Genomic DNA, 17,795 nt, shown 5'->3' with positions numbered 1-17,795 from the left:
CAGCCTCTGTGCCAGTTCTGTCCCTTGACTCAGCTTCACTGGTTATTAAATGTTTTTTGTAGCCTGCGTGCAAGTCCACATACTCATAGGTGTGTTAACCTTCGTCTCAACAAACAGGTTTTGAAGGTGGTTGAGTTGGAGTTAGAAAATAGTTCATACATTTTGATACTTGTGTTTGTTGAATCTAAGGCTATGATCAAGCATTATCAGTGTAGGTCACTGATAATGAAGTTAAGGGATTTTCTGAGGGCTCTTTTCCACAAGGCGACAACTGTAAAAGTTGTGACAGGGTGTCACAGGCACAAGAGAAATGGTACAATGTTGATGTATTCAATATTTAGAATTGTATCTTAAAAGAAACTCATGAAGTTGTTAGTAATGAGGGCTTCTCTGTAAGCCTGGCAGCAGTCCTGAAAAGAAATCTGGGGTTCATTAGTGCAGAGATATGTGCTTCACAGCTCACTTAAACTTGAAAACTCCATACATTTTGAAGAAAAAAAAAGATTTTCAGTCCACAGACACAAAATGTTTGATAAAACAGCTATTTTGATGTGGGTTACAACATTCACTGCTGTTTATTGCTGTGGGTGACACGCCCACACACACTCAGAAACAAACACATCTGTCACCAATCGTGACATCTGATACCAATACATGCCATATGCTGAACTTTTACGTAATTTCCCACATCTGATAAAATGTGGAGGAACCAGAAAAACAACCTAATGGGTTGCTTTTTTCACCCTATCCTATTTAGCAGCTGTTCAATATTAGACTTTGTGCAAATCATAAGAAGGCAAAAAGGGACTAAATTGCACTGCACTAGTTGAAGAGGGTCACAGGATTGCATGTTAATGGAGTTGTAACCTTTCATGATTTAATGTGATAAATGATTGATTAAAGGCTCTAAGGTATTTTTATTTATTAGTATTTTAAAACATATAGTAAAGATATAGTAAGTGCTGGAAAACAAAAAAAAATATTTTCTTCCGCTATCCTTTTGTTTAAGGAGTATTACAATATTCTGAGTATTTATTTATTTATTTATTTTTTGATAGCGTGGTATGCTATGACTTCAAGACATTTAAAAATAACGAAATGGAATGAATCGGTAATGTAGTGAAAAATAATTCCCCCTGCACATGTCGAGATGTATTTAATGGCATCCCAGACCACCGCTGTCTGCAACTCTGCCTCTGTTAAAAGATAAATCATTACAACCTCCTCCACCCCACAAGCACATTGTTCGTTGTTATATATGTTTGACTCTGTCTTATAATGCCATCTATTGGCTGTAACTGTGCCAACATAAAGGACAAATGGAAGTATGAGAGCAACTCATGACTTCTCATTCTGAAATCATCAAATACCACAGATTAATCAGTGATTTCTGTGTCAGACATTGTCAAAACTAGTTCTTCCTCCATGGCAGTATGATACACTGCTGGGCAGCATCAGCTGAAATGCCACAGGACAACAGTGTAACTTAAGGAGAATTAAGATGAGAACTAATGGTATCGCAAAAGTCATTTGACTCAGCCTGTGGACACCATGGAAGTCTGTTTAAAAACTCGTGGTAATCCATTTAATAGTTGATGAGGTATTTCTGTCTGAATCAAAGTGATAGACTGACCAACACACCAATAGTGCTACGCTATAAGCATAAAAATTGATTTATATCCATGGCATTTGTTATTTCAAAATGAAGGGACAAAAAAGAGTTGTAATCTTTGCCTGTAATGTTCTTGCCTTTTTAAATTGTTTACATCAGGTATGTAAACAATTAAATTAATGTGTGAATCACTCTCTCAATTTATGATTATTGTTATGACAGGTACATTTACTGGACTTTATGTAAATGTTGAAGTTAACAGACATTACACATAAACACCAGCATGTTCTGGCTGACCCTAACACAAAGCTGCCCATGAGCAATAATCGACCGTAAAGTCCCAGCCTGTCCTGTGATGGAAGTAGCCGCTAAATGAACAATGTGTAAAAGATTTTTCAAAAAGCATATGCAGTCCTTTTTGCCTGAACACATATTTTAAATGTGGACCATTATAAATGAATACTTGTCTATGATTTTCCTATAGTCACGGTGGTCTTATCAGGACATCGGTGAAACCTGTAACCTAAAACCTGTTAATTTAAAAACCTGCCACAATTCCATACTTGTTTTACATTATCTTTGCCGTAGCATGTATATATTTGAAGTTTATTATGTAAGTTGAACTTCATTTACATACAGTGCTACATTTCTGATACAAAAGATGACAAGAGATTAAACATAATCCCAAAAGAATATCATACCTTTGTAATCATTAAGGCTTTGGCATGCCATTGCCACATTTTCATACCTTGGCAAATGAACAACACAAACAGCCCTTTGCAAACACATGAGGAAAAGCCTTACACAAGCTTTCCTTGGCTTTGAAAATAACTTTAAAATGGCAAAAAAAAACCCCACATTCAAATCTTCAGCACATCACAAGAATAAGGTCTAAAGGAATGCTTCACTTCCACAATGACCATTTATATATTTATTTATGAATATATATATATATTTATATATTTTTCATGAATTGGGACCACGTCTACCAGCAAAACTCATATTGTGAAACCCAAGTCTCATTCAAACAGTCATGTATTTTCCAAAATTGTGCATTTTTTGCTTTATCATTAGTAATCAGATACATCCGTGTCTGTGAACTCTGCTCATGCTTGCATGCATATGCTTGCACGTGCTGTGGCAGGCCCTGGGTAAATGCAAAAATGCATGAGTTTAGTCAGTACTATGCATCTGATTGGATAAGTAAGACTCATATTATACTGCATGAATTGTGTTAGAGTTTGTAAAAATATTGTATGTAGTTTTGCTGTTGTTAAACTGGTCCCCATGCATTGACTTAACATCATAAGCACCTTTTGGGACAATTTTTGTTGGTGAAGTATTTTTTAGGTGGATAATGAAATGTGTTAAACACCCACAAGTACACTATAAGTTAACGACACCATTTTTAAAGAATATGTTGGAAATAATGTTGTCAGCTGATGATAACTTTGGTAGTACTCTCACATCATGCAGGCCTGCACACACACTCACACATGGCTAAATCAGGAAAAGCAAGGTTTTGGAGGTCCAGAGCTACGTCACTTCTAATTTCTGGGTGAATGAATGGGGTTGTAGCAGGAGTCATCCTGATTTAAATAAATAAACAGCGAGTGGTCATGGCAGTGGAGGCAGACGAGCGGGGAAACAATGGGGCCTTTGGGAGGATGCTGGTCTCCTGAGTGTCGTGCCTGTACTTGGTGGTGAGGGGTTTTGAAGAAAAATGACCCATTGTCTCTCTCATCCTGCTTCTGAGTCTGACAGTGAAACGATGCCTCTGGATGCCCGCCCAGGATGAACATAAGCATAGAATAAGGCTGCTGCTTTATCTGCATGGACAGGTAGGTACAGTCTTCATTACTCTTTTTTTTTACCCCTGTGGTGCTGTGGATTATGCTGCTCATAATACTGTATGTATTTATTGGCTTTATATGCATAAACAAAGGCTTTCATTTTTGTCAGCATTTTGACTAAGCTGGAGAAAGATGTTCATGCAACTTGAAGTGCCAGAAAATAAGTAGGTTGCTTGTTACATTTTTGTTTAAATGTGATGTATGCATCCTTTTTCTATTCAGTCTCGTGGTTAAACGCCATGTTGAGAGGTTTGGTTTTTAATGCAAATGACAGTTGTATCACATTGTGTTGTTGTCTCATATTGTGTTGTTGTTTTGTATTCTGTCCTTGAAAATCTAACTTTATTATGTGTTGTTTCATTTTTAAAATATGGACAGTAGCGGTTATCGTGTTGCCACAGCAGCTCAGATTGATATGAAGTTTTAGTAAACCTCTTAATACAGTAAGTTACTGCTTTATGCCTGTAAATTTGAATGGCAGTGTTTGTATAAAGTAATCTAAAACATATTAAGTGGGATTTTTCAAATGAAAAAAAAGGAGAAGAATCTATTTCAGTGATACAGAGGGGCAGTTAAACAGGAAAGCGGTTTTCAGCCTGAAACAATGAGGACACAGCACATAAAACAACCCTTCCTGTTTTGGTGTAGTCCTCATGTGAACTGTTGTAGTAATGGAATTTTACACTCCCTTGCTGGTTAGATGTATTAAATGCCTTAAAAATACTATAACTCAATCTTAACGCCTAAATTATTCAGCCAATATGTTTGTGCAATCATGAAGATCTGGCAGTTATGTTTTAGTGTCTAAACTGCCATTATTTTTTTTATATTTTCCACCTAATATCACTCTGGGCTAGTGCTCCAAAAGTCAATAATCTTATCCTCTTATGTGGGTAAAGATAACAGACCGATCATTGACATAAAAGTGATTTGGAAAGTACCACATATTTGCAAGATGTTTGAAAACATTCCCTCAGAGTGTGTCAGCTGTGTACATGAATGCCATCTAGTGGATAAAAATGTCAATTGACATAAGCAGAGCAAATATTAGCTACATACATCTGCTCTTAATGATCAGTGTATTACTAATGCCAGCATTTCTAAAACTAAAGCCCCCATTTGTCAAAACTCTAAACTCTAAAACACCTCTTGCAAATGCAAACTCTTAATCAAAACTATATAAGCCATTATAAAATGTGTATATTTGGATTACAAACACCAGATAAATAGGTCTTTCCGCATGCCAATTGCTGTCTAATGTGCTGTGAATAAAACACTATTATCTAGAGTCTTTTTCATGTTCTGATGTAAATATAAACTATGAACACAAATGCATTTGGAAACAAACTGATTTGTTTATTCTCAATAATCATAATAGTATCAGACATAATCTCTCTCCAAAATTGGCCTCAATTGTTGTGCACATGACAGAACAAACTTTAATCCCGTTCATACTGTTTAAACTCTGATTGCTAAGTGATCTAATTGGTTGCAGGTGTTTTCACATGTGCACTCTTGGTGCAGGTGATTGATGATTGAGTTTGGTGTTTAGCAAGCAGCACACAGGCTTTTACTTTTGAAAGGTGTGTGTGGTGTAGATAATGGTGTGTAGTTATTTGCAAGAAGTGTGTTTTGGAATTTCAAAATTAGTGAAAAGCAGACTTTTAAATTATGGCTTTAAATTATTGTGCCACAAGTACCGGTTTTCATGTCTCTGCAAAAAAACTGTAATATGTAGGCCATTTAAAAGCAGTTTTGTTTTCTGTTTGCAGAAAATATTCTGGGTTTACATCATCACATACACATTTGCCTTGCAGGTTAATATTTTGCCCAATCTGTTCCTCCTGTTTGCCAGTGCCTTTTGCTCAGCAGTTTGCCTCATCTTATCATGGACTTAATAGTTAAGCTTTAAATGTCACGTGTGCACTAGTACACTATACAGTAAGCTCACATATACAGTTTTGATCTGAGCTCTTGTTGCATAAGTGAACGCCAAAGAGAGAGGGTGTATTGCTGTTTTCAGTGTAATCCTGCAGCATTGCTACCAGGAGTTCACTGAGTTGGAGAAGGGCAGCAGCACTAAGGCATCTGGAAGGAAGGAGCTGCAGTAAACATATCTCTGGTAGTCCAAATGACCCTGACTAGGTCTGCTGCTCCTTTGGGCTTGCCTCAGATCAGCCCATGACATGGCCAGTTAAGACAAGATAATGTCAAAGATTAAGGCCCTCCAGCTCTGCAAGCAAAGCGTTGTTATTTTGTTTATTTGGATGGGTAGTTGTGTGTTGGATTGTACTGCCCTGATGGGAAACCTCATCAGCGAGTGCAAAAACAATGACAGGGAATAAAAAAAAATAAGAATCTTGTGAACTTGATTCACTTGAATGTTCAATTACAATGTGTCTTTCTATTTTGGAGACCCTTGTGATCAAAGAGCTCTTAAGTAAATCTTAATTAGTGTCATCTGTTCACGATCTGCTTTAATATCAATAAACACAGAGGATTTTTTTCTCAAAAAGTATTTCCATTAGCTCCATTTAACCATCTTTTTGCAACTGAGCCTCAATGTGTTGAAAGCCTGTCAGCAACTTAAAAAAAACATGATATGACCTTACTCTATCATGTAGCCAACAGTCAGTCATGTGCTGTGGACACTGGTTTGCACACTTTAACCGTTTATGTCTTTTCTGAGAAAAAAACCCCACAACAAACTGGCACAGTGATAACACAGCAAAGAGGTCAGTTCATATCAGATGACAAACATGAATGAGACAGTATTTTTGAGCTCATGATGTCAAGTCTACAGGGCAGTCCGTTACTTCAAGCACTGATGCTTTATGCTGTGACGCCCCCAATCAGCGTGGGGCCATGGCTCCTGTCAATTGCTGGCTTCCCTGGTGAAAATAATTAAAAACTGACTTTATTGTCTTTAAAAGACTGTGGTGCACTCACTTTGAAATTAGACAACCTAAGGCATGTATTGGTACCAACTGTGTCAGAATAGCTTGCTGGGAGGGGGGCAAAAGAACACTTGAAAGTTAAGCTAAATTTTGGCAAGGAAACAATTAGCATTGTCATTTTCAATAGGGTCACCTCAAGATATCTGAATAGGAACAAGTTTGTGGGTACCCTAAAGTCTCCCCTAAACTTGAGAAGTCTTGTTCCCAGTAAATGTTTGGTTCCTTAGGGCTCTTTTATACTTGTTTCTATACTTTATATTTTATACTTTCAATATTAACAGTTTTCCTGTGAAAAATAAAGCTGGCAAACTGGAAAAAACTGGCACAAGGTCAGCCATAGTAAATGACAAACATGAATGATTGAGATTTTTGAGCTGTTGATGCCAAGTCTACAGGTCGACCTGATACCTCACGTAAAGCAGCAGAGTTTTTACAGGCAAATCTTTACTACCGGAGTGATTGAAATCAGAGCGGTAAAATATATGTAACCTGCCTCTATGAAAGGAAACAGACTTATTCCAATGGAATAAAATCTACTTTTAGGACTATTAAAATATTTTTACACGTCCTTGTTTTGTGCAGAGCTTTAAATAGTTTGACATGAATTTTTAAGTGAGTCCAGATTGTAAAGTAAACATGTTTTTAGGAAAATGATGGAATACCTGACACTTTTTAAATTTCTTTTAGAAATTCATAAGTATTAACTGAATAAGTTGTGTTTATTTGCTTAATTGTACAGTTGTGTCTTGGCTAATTTTCAATACAAGTTGCTTTGCTTCTATGTGGGAGACGCAGAGCCCTGGCCAAGGGAAGTTGTTGGCATCCACCTCAAGGCTTTTCATCTCAGTCGCTTCAGTGGACTCCAGCCTTAGTAAAACTGGCACGGGACGCACTCACCCTGGGGGTAGGATAGGCTCGGCTGAGAAACTGGGAGAAAAATGAACAAATGAGATGGGACTGCCACCACTCTCAGGCTGCCTATGGGATACTCCCCCACAGCCTGGTAAGAGCAGTTTAATGATAGTAGTAGGAGAGATGGGAGAGAAGGAGGAGTCCAGGCACCAAGTTGCATGTTTTTGCTCTGGTGTCTTGTGTCACTCTTTTCTCTGAGGGTGGGGGGTGGGCGGGGGGCACATTGAAGTCACATGGTGGAGCTTGATCTGTTACATAAACACAGACCTCCACAGCCCCCAGTCTGCTCGCATCAACTTTGTTCAGTAAATACATGTGGATAAAACTCTTGTGTTGACATTGGTGGCAGCCAAGGAGAGTTGTCGAGATGTTCACTCCTCCATGTTGCATCACTTCAACACTCGGCGACGCTGCAAACCCTTACAGCTCCCTGTGACCTCTTAAAGGTGAAACTGTCTGGGAATAACAAAATCCTTCTGTTAAAATGTGTCTGAAATTAAATGTTAAGGAAATTTAAAAAAAATGAATTTTTCCATACAGCAGGTGCACTACTACATTTATGCTAATAATTTATCATCATTATTTTTTTTCAAAAAAGTAAGTTTGTGTTCAGTTGTCAGCTGTCATGTTGGATTTTTTGACTGTTGTTCACATCTCGCAGATGCTACCACAACTGAAAAAAATGCTTTGTTTTACATGTAACACTAAATATAACTGTAACCTAATGAATATTAAACATTCTCATTTGGCTGTCACATGTTGCCAGTCCTTGTGACAAGAGCAATGTCAAGCAATGTCTTACAGGGGAATACTGTAATATTTTCCTGGCTCTGGGCGGTCCAATCAATATTTATCAACATGAACTACAGTTTCCCAAAGCTAAAATAGCCCGAGTTGTCCGAGGACACGGGGACAACACATTCAAAACTAGACGATCATTGGTTTGACTGGATGCATTTGTGCACTTTTGGTTTTGCTCAAAGTAACTGTGAGCCATTCAGATGTTTTAATGCTGTTTCAAAGACTAATTAATTGTTTAAAAAATCGATTGTTTATAATTACTCTTTTTGCTAAAATTTGAGTATTTGCTATTATCAAATAATTGCTGCTCTATCAAACTATAGTGAGCCTAATCGCCAAGAGTTGAGTGATGGTATTACTGGTAATCCACATGTTAATAATTATAAATATGTGGTTATTTGCCAGCTTTATTTAAATAATCTTAAGCACCCTATAATGAGCTGCTTGTGTTCAAATTTAAGTGGAAGCACACAATAGGTGTTACAATGCTGCATCTTATCTATTTACATAATAACAGTCAGATGGCTTAATTAGTTAATTAGCCTGTTAACTCAAATTATCTACAGAAGTTGCTGCCGAAGTTTTTAAACCATACACCAAATATGTACAGCCATTAATCGTGTGGTTGAGCTGCACTGGGTAGGCAACAAAAAATACAAGTGTATTTACATGCAAGTTAACATGCATGTTTCAACATACATGTTAACTTCCCCCTTCCCGTTGACTACAGCTGTGGTAACCTATGTCAGCCCTGACTTGCAATACATACAATGTTTTTTAAACAATTAAAATAAAAGCCAATGATAGATTGTGATAAAGTAAGTAAAGATAAAGTTTGTTTCTTTTTTAAATATTTTTTAAGTAAAACACTGTACTCTTAAAATTACATGAGTTATTTTTAGGCCGTGTTAGATTTTTAGAACTGGAAGTTACAATGATGGATGACCAGTGGTATCTATCTTAGACACCAACCAACACCAACCAAATTAATATTTAGATGAAGATGAAGATAGACAGATAGATAGACAGGTAGATAGACAGATAGAGTAGCTCCTCATTGTAAATTGCAGTGGGATCTACCAACTATTTAGAAATATAAACTCTAATTGGCTTTTAGTTCACTTAACAACCCTCTCTGGACCATCTGCGTCTTTTGGATGATGGGAAGATTTTGGAGAGGAATGCTTGCTGCAACTTAAAAACACGTGCGTATCTGTCCCTTAGGGATAGCACATGTCCAAACCCCAAATGCTCTAGTCATTCCAGCAGCATCCCCTGTCTTCTTTTCTTCAGTGCTGCACCACAGGCGCTCGCTACGCCACATCTCCTCAGTCAGTAGGAGAGGGGAGCCCTGAAGGTGAGGCCTCAGGACGATGGGTCCTGCAGGCACAGATGGCTGGCTCTCAGAGTTTTCTTTTTGACCGCAAACTGCTCAAAGAGAATGAGATCTAAATACAAAGACTTCTCATGTGATTGCGCAATCTCATTGTTGATATTTCACACTGCAGTGCTCTTTAACCACTTGAACACCAAGCATGTCGTGTACAAGGCTTCCCATGCCGTAACTACAGGCTTGCATGTCCCATTTGAATGCAGCATATTTCTGACAAACCAGAGTTGGTGATTGTTGGAACAGCAGACAGACAAACCAAGATGTTTTCTTTTTTAGTTTTATTTTGTGCATGTGAATGGTAACAGAGTAGCAGGTGGCACCATGTACGGTAGCTTCGGCCACCTGTGTGTGCATGTGCGTGTGAATAGGTGATTGTGACATGTAGTGTTAAAGTGCTCTGAGTGGCTGCAAGATTAAGAAAGTGCCATACAAGTGCAGTCCATTCCACTGGCCTCAAAGCCTGGCTGTTCCTGGAGGCATGCTCCTTGTCCAAGGAGTCTGCCATGTTGTTCCTACAGTAGCCCAGAACAGACAAACCACTTTTTTGCTTCATCCACCGTAGCTTTCTGAAATTCAATCTGCAACCTCACCCTTCAACCAAAGACAGTCTAATATCCTCACAGTATACTGAAACACAGGAAATCAAAACTTTTCTGTCATTATTTAAGGAACTGAGTTGAAAGTGTGATCTGATTGATGGGGGCCTCGCTGATGTTGTTGAACGTTTTTCTTGGCTTTATAGCTGTATACAGGTCATAATTAAGGGTTATTGAGGGCCTTGTGAAAGTAACATTATAATAATATGGTCACTGTGACAATGACCAGACACATTTCATTAACGCAAGCCAGACACTAACCCGTTTATCTGTCCTCGATTAAAAGTAGTTGACTTTAGATCGCTTCCCAAACCTGACAGCAGCGTCTGGCACATACAATAAAGAGATGGAGGAATTTCTTTCCAAGTTTAATCTTGCATGAATCACCACCTCATCTGTACTTTGTCGTGTTATTTCAGACCTTAAAAAAAATGTAAGGAAGTACATGTGTGTGTGTGTGTGAGAGAGAGAGGGAGAGACTTCTGTACACACACAGCCACTTTTGCCATCATGTGAAAAAATCCACCTCATGCCTCAAGCAACAACGTGTGCTACTGCGCTCCTCAGGCCGAGGTGAAAGCCTGAAAGTATAAACATCAAGTCGGAAAAGACGTGTAGCAGGAGTGCAGAGTGCAACCTGTCCACTGCTCTGTTATCTGGCCATCTGCCTGGATGGAGGATCTAAATATTATGACACTTGATATGACTGAGCGTACCTGCTGGTTACATTCTAGCGGATCTGCGCTGAGGCAAGATGGCTTATGTCTCAGTGACACTTCTGTCCTCAAACTCCCCATCTTTGTCTCTACAGAGTTGTTTTTTCATAACTGTCACCCACTGTAAACTCTTATGTAATTGACAGATAATATAGAGGATGCTAATCTGCATTTACCAACATATTACTGTGGCTGTTGTGTGTGTGAGACAAGAGAGGAAGAGGAGGAGGAGGTGTGGATGTTAAATGACCTTTTGCATTGTTACAAATGCGTGTGAAGTGTGCCACGACTCTATACATTAGTCAGATACTGTTGTTGCTGTACAAATGGTTGGAGGGCACGTAAACATCAACCTGCAAGACGGAAAGACACATAGATGATGGAGAAGTAAAGAGAAAGAGGGAGAGGGAGACAAAGTCAGAGAAACAGAGAGAATGAGAGAGAGAGAGAGAGACCTTCATCATCTGTGTTACAAATGTTGCACATAAGCGTTGGGGGGAGGTTGACTGTGTTGCGATTAACACGCTCCCTCAGCTGGGTGTTCATTTCAATCTGCAGTACGATATCCTCAAGTCTGAACCCTTGGATGAGGGTCACTTGCCAGAGGAGGATTTTTTTTCTGCCTCTCTGTTTTTTATACTTCCTTCTTGGGCAGAAGGCTGGTGTAATAGAAACCAGACACAAGCCAGAATGTGAGGCATTCACAGCGGCGAGACCTCACTTCTGCACAGAGTGGGAAAACGGAATAAATAGAGAGTCTAGTCTGATCAGTTTCGTCACTGTTTTTTTCGTTTTCGCCATCCTGTGAGTGATCAATAAGGCGGGGAAGGCAAGGACATTAAGACTGAAGTGGTATTCCATGGATCAGACTGAGCAGGGGATATCTAGAGAGGGCACAGGAGACTTTCAGGATGGGAAATGCATGTGCAACTTTTCCAGGTGGGTTGTTTCAGTTATTGATTTTCCCTAAAGAAACTGTAGTTTCTGTTTAATTCTCAAAATTATAAATGCTCAGTTTGTTACAGTGAAATTGTGGACTGTTTGTGAGGTCTGAATTCATCTGGCTGTAAGATCATTTAATACCATTGCTGAAGTCTTCAAATATGAAAATGCTGCTTAAAAAAACATGTATCTATTGCTATATTTTCACCAAACACAATACAATATGATACCTGTTTAATAATGTAAAATATATTGGGCCTGCACCTGCATCAATGATAAAATACCTGCGCTTAGGATTGAAAAATATGCCTTAACCATGCAATAACTATCTAGTTTGTATCAGTTTGTTAAGCCTTTATTTTTAAAAAAGTGTCTCTAATTTGTGAAATTTTAATATCATAAATGATTGTATTTATTCAGTTTGAATATTTTCTATAACTACAATGCATCTGTAGCTTATTTTGTAACATTTCTGAAGCTTGTTTTTCCACATTTTCAAATTATTAGACTTATAAGACTTTTGTGTGTTGCGTATCGTAACCAACACAAATAAAATCTTAAACCTAAACTCAGTTTTTGTCACTTGCTTCTTTGTCCTCAGTAAAATCTAATCTTTATTTATTAAACAGACATTTAGATTAGACATCTCTTCAGGAGAGTAGTTAAAATTGTAACAACACTGAAAATTAAAGACAGACAAGGCAACAAATGATCATAGCAAGCTGTAAAACACTTTGCAAAACACATCAACAGCAGGCGAATATCTTGAGAGCCGTGTTTGGGCAGGATGTTTTCTGCTCCAGTATGATTCGTTCAAACTTAGAAATCCTCCGTGTAGTGGCCCTCCTGTCATGCCATCCTGGGGCAGACTTGACTCGCCCACCATAGGTGCCATCTGTCTCCGTGTGGCTGTACCCCCCTCCCCAGCGTCAGCAGTGCTGGATCTGGAGGGGAGGCCTCGTGGCAGATCAACAAGCCTCTCCTGTTCACTCAGATGGCAGGGGAGATGGCACATCCCACGCCAGGGAACACAGTGCCGCAGTCATGAGATCAACTCGAACTCTGCTGCTCCGGCCCATGAATGAAGGGGACAGAAGCGCTACGCTGTCTCCTTGTCGTAGAGCCATTCACCTCACAGAGTCAGAGGATGACACTGTGAGGTTTCATGTCATCTGTTAGACTGTGTGTGTCCCTTGGCATGATGTGTTGAAAACACTGTACAATATGTTTCTGAAGTGGCTCTCTGAGTGGATCACACACTTGTGCCAGAATAGACTCGTCTTATATTCAGAGCACTTTATGTTTCATTTTATGTTTTTAGCGTGTCACCCTTTTAAGTGTGTTCTTTGGTCAAAGCTATGTAACCAAAATATGTTATCATTGCCAGATTTGTATGTTTCTGATTCAGTGTTCTTGTTTGTAATCTTACCATTTCTATTTCTGCTATTTCAGCCCTTTTTGAAACTATTTAATTCTGTTAAAACTGGATATTAGAGTACCGCGTGGTGTGTGTTCAGATAGGCTGACTGAATGACATCACCCTGCTCACTGACATGAATCAACACAAGCCATTGTCTTGTGTTTGGCTGCGCAATTGATTGAAAATGAATGTCTCCTCTACATCAAGAAGTCTAACTGTGTAGTTGATGTCTGACACATTTGTAAAGTCCACATTTCCTGTCAGCCCACAATGGTTTATTGCTGAAATGGTTAGTTGATCAATGATTAATTGACTGGCAAGTATTTTAGGAACAACTTGATCCTTCAAGTTATTTTTTTTATAGACAATAAAACAATCAATAACAAACAAAATGACAAAATAACTTTGCCTTTACACATTAGGTTTGTCCCTACACTGCCTGTTTTTAAATCCTGCCTTAAAACACATTTTTATTCTCTGGCTTTTAACTCACTGTGCCTGTTGCCTTTATAAATGATTGTTCCTTTGTCTTTTAAACAGTTTTTTTTTGTGTGTTTCCACTACATTGTTTATATGGTCTCTGTGTTTCCCCTGGGTTATTTATTATTTTATTTTTCTGTGTTATTTTTATAGTTTTGCTATTTTTGGATTGTACAGCATTTCAGTCAGCTGTTGTTGATTTTGAATGTGCTTTATAAATACATTTGAATTGAAATCAAAACTGAAAACAAATGTTAATTGCAGTTCTAGTATGGTTTTGTTTGGGTTGGACATAAACAGCACAGGCTTTTGATATAAGGAGTACATCTGGAAGAAATATATAAACTTACGACATAATACTACAGTATTTTACTGTGATTCCGGGAGCAAAATTACAATCCACTAAAACGGAATTAAACTGTAACTCACAGCCTTTTCAAGTCCAAATCCCTTCTTCGATGGGTCTCTACTTGGATCTTAATTAGGTTGTTTTTCTCTGTTTACAGATTCTAATTGAAAAGCTTGTTAGAGCAACATGAGCTGGAGCTTTCTCACTCGTCTCCTGGAAGAGATCCACAACCACTCCACCTTTGTGGGGAAAGTGTGGCTGACCGTGCTCATCATCTTCCGCATCGTGCTCACAGCAGTCGGAGGCGAGTCCATCTACTCAGACGAGCAGACCAAATTCACCTGCAACACCAAGCAGCCCGGCTGCGACAACGTATGCTACGATGCCTTCGCTCCGCTCTCTCACGTCCGCTTCTGGGTCTTCCAGATCATCATGATCTCCACTCCCTCCATCATGTACATGGGTTACGCCATCCACAAGATAGCCCGAACTACAGAGGAGGACCGCAGGAAGCACCACAGGCTCCGCAAAAAGCCTCCTCCTCACTCCAGGTGGAGGGAGAACCATCATCTGGAGGATGTCCTAGAGGAGGAGGAAGATGACGATGCAGAGCCCATGATCTATGAGGATACACTGGAGGTGCAGGAGGCTAAGCCTGAACCAGCGAGCAGCAGTAGCAATCACCCCCCAAAACATGATGGCCGTCGAAGAATTATGCAAGAAGGCTTGATGAGAATCTATGTCCTTCAGCTCATGTCGCGAGCTATTTTTGAAATCGCCTTTCTTGCAGGACAGTATCTCCTCTATGGCTTTCAAGTTAGTCCTTCATACGTATGCAACAGGGTCCCCTGTCCACACAGAGTGGACTGTTTCATCTCCAGGCCCACTGAGAAAACTATCTTCCTCCTCATCATGTATGTGGTAAGCTGTCTTTGTCTAGTGCTAAATGTGTGCGAGATGCTTCACTTGGGAGTAGGCGCTTTTCGGGACACTCTTCGCATGAAGAGGAACCGGGGCCGACGAACGTCCTACAGCTGCCCGTTTTCTCGAAACATCCCAGCCTCCCCTCCGGGGTACAACCTCGTGATGAAGACAGACAAACCTAGCAGGATCCCCAACAGCCTCATCACCCACGAGCAGAACATGGCCAATGTGGCCCAGGAGCAGCAGTGCACCAGCCCGGATGAGAATATCCCGTCTGATTTGGCGAGCCTGCATCGGCACCTTCGGGTTGCCCAGGAACAGCTCGATATGGCCTTTCAAACATATCAAACCAAAAACAACCAGCAAACATCCAGAACCAGCAGTCCTGTGTCTGGGGGCACTATGGCCGAGCAAAATCGAGTCAATACAGTCCAGGAGAAACAAGGAGCGCGGCCGAAATCCGCTGCAGAAAAGGCTGCGACTATTGTAAAAAATGGAAAGACATCTGTCTGGATCTAGAGATAATTCTAATTTAGTGAATTAACAGTATTTTAAGACTCCAGGACTGCACTGTGACACAGCTGGAGAACATGAGTGTGAGTGTGTGCCTGTGAGTGTGTGTGTGTATGAGAGAGAGAGAGTGAGAGATGCGACTTTGGACAATAACAATTAAGAATTCAATCACTCTAGCTGAAAGAGTACAGTTAACAGTTTTTGGGGGATTTCAATGAAAGCACACATAAAGAAATGATCAAATCCAGTATCACGAATCTTCTTTGTTACTGTAGTGTGTCAGTTTGTGCCCGCCATAGCTTCTGGACATGGTTAACATGTGCTTACTTAGTTAAACATCTCTAATTCCAGCTAAAATGTCAAAGTAAAAATAGACTGCTTCGAGCTATTTATCTGATCTACCCTTGACTGCCGCTGAACTGGATTAATCTGAAGAAATCTAACTTTGTGTGTGATTGTACCCTCGATACAAATTTGAAAATGCGGTGAAAAACACTGCGAATGCACAATGACTCATTTCTGAAGAATGATGATAATTGTTGGAAAGATGCATGTTTAATATTCGGGGAAGTATTTTTGGATGTAGTATGGACGAGTGTTGCTGGAAGCAGATTAAATGTGAAATATTTTGATAAAGATAATGAAACAGGGCTGTGTCACTGTAGGCTCTTCTGGTAAACATCTGCTTAGTGTGATGATCTTCAGTCATTGCGTGCAAAGCCTTTATCTATTCTATACTTTCCAAAGCCTTGCAGTGTCACGTTTGAAGGGGGAAGAGGTAAGTAAACAGAAAATATGATTATTTTCTAACTGATTTTCTGCAATCGGAAGCAGATGATGCATGCTTTACAACTGGGAACATACATTATACACATATGCTACAGTAGAAACCCCATCCTTAGCTATTCAATAGCTCCACGTTTATCTTATGTTTAGGCATGTTAGGTCTTGAAGGTGACCGTTTCAGTTTTTCTGTCATTGAAGCAGTATGCTTCTAAAATTGGTTTCTGAGTAACATTTAATCCTGCCTTCACTGTTGTCATATATCAAAGTGCCTCAAACTTTTAAAGACTGTTCTCGCATTTTATTCATGAAGCAATAAACTTATTTGAAACCTCTGATTTGTTGCTTTATAGCACACCTGCCTCTCTGTTGGTGTGTTCTTGGGTTAGAAGTTTGCAATTTTTTATTTTATGTATCATGTCTGTTGTTATACAGGGGTGTTTCTAGAATTTATAGGACATTAGGAGCTTTACCCAGAACTCTGTAGGATCATTCCCCAACTTAAAATATATATATATGTATATATATATATATATATATATATATATATATATATATATATATATATATATGTATATATATATATATATGAAGAATCTCTATTTCTGTGATTTTTAATGCATCCGTAAAAACATTTTTTCCCAGAATAATTATGAATTCTTATGTTAAAAATATTAGTAGGTATCAGTATTGCGTAAAAACAGAATTACAACTGCTATCATTAAAAAAAAAGTTATGAGAATTGGGAAAATAGTTAAATGAATCAGTTTATGTTAACAGTGGTGGAATGTGAATTTAAATACAAGTGTAAATGAAATGACATTGATAATTAGATCTGGGGCTTTTTATTATTATTAGGACTATTCTAATTTTTTAAACATGTACATATCCTACATATTTAGAGCCAATCCTATTAATAAAACATTTGGGGCTCAAGCCTCGGACACCAAGCTCTAACAATGTCGTTGTTGTTATAGCTAGAAAGTCTCATAACAAGAAAGAGATCCATTTAAAGCCTTAACACTGGGTTTTCAAGGTCATGCACCATGAGAAGTCATTGAATTTCACAAACACATTTTCCATGGAATTAGTAAAAATCATTAAAAGTTTTGGAAAAGTCATAGGATTTTACTGTGTGTAATTATATTTTTTGATCAATTATTGTAATATTTGTGTGTTCTGTTTACCATAGCATACAGTTTTCTTCCAGCGTTTCCTCTCTCCCTTCATGTATGCCAGCAAGCTGAAATTATGTTTAAATAGAGTTTGAATCTGGTATGTTTGAAAAAACACTGGGCAAGTGAGGTAAGAAAAATAATAATAATTATGAGTCCTTGAAAAGTCATAGCCAAATTTTTGAAATTTTGTCCATGAAAATTTCTGGGGAAACAAAAATGTAGCAAATTGTGTCATTTACAGTTGATCACATTTTAAACGACTGATTCCTACAAACTGTTTAATGTGTTTGGGATGAGATGCTGACATTATTCTGTTGTTCAATTTGTCTTAAATGTCGTAAATGAATGAAAACATAGTTTTGATAT

At 38.7% G+C, this 17,795-nt stretch overlaps 1 protein-coding gene across 3 annotated transcripts; it reads left to right on the top strand.

Moving 5' to 3' along the window:
• Positions 1-2,716: 2,716 nt before the first annotated feature.
• gjc2 (gap junction protein gamma 2) lies at positions 2,717-16,586 on the top strand. 3 transcript variants are annotated; one of them, XM_042497072.2, is made up of 2 exons: positions 2,717-3,453; positions 14,189-16,586. In XM_042497072.2, the coding sequence occupies exon 2, from the start codon at positions 14,218-14,220 to the stop codon at positions 15,472-15,474; it is 1,257 nt and encodes a 418-aa protein (XP_042353006.1). In that variant the 5' UTR covers positions 2,717-3,453; positions 14,189-14,217; the 3' UTR covers positions 15,475-16,586. The 3 variants fall into 3 exon arrangements, with proteins under 3 accessions (XP_042353006.1, XP_042353007.1, XP_042353008.1); XM_042497073.2 differs by lacking the exon at positions 2,717-3,453 and adding an exon at positions 3,494-3,629; XM_042497074.2 differs by lacking the exon at positions 2,717-3,453 and adding an exon at positions 11,328-11,779.
• The last annotated feature ends 1,209 nt before the right edge of the window (positions 16,587-17,795 follow it).

Source organism: Plectropomus leopardus, chromosome 12 (assembly GCF_026936395.1).
Source record: "Plectropomus leopardus strain MGB_pleo_1.0 chromosome 12, ASM2693639v1, whole genome shotgun sequence".
Taxonomy (NCBI): Eukaryota; Metazoa; Chordata; class Actinopteri; order Perciformes; family Serranidae; genus Plectropomus; species Plectropomus leopardus.
The sequence above is the reverse complement of the archived record's forward strand: the minus strand, read 5'-3'. Positions and strand labels throughout refer to the sequence as shown.

Excerpts from the sequence above, each read along its gene's own strand:
- gjc2 (XM_042497072.2), top strand. The coding sequence starts at position 14,218 with ATGAGCTGGAGCTTTCTCACTCGTCTCCTGGAAGAGATCCACAACCAC.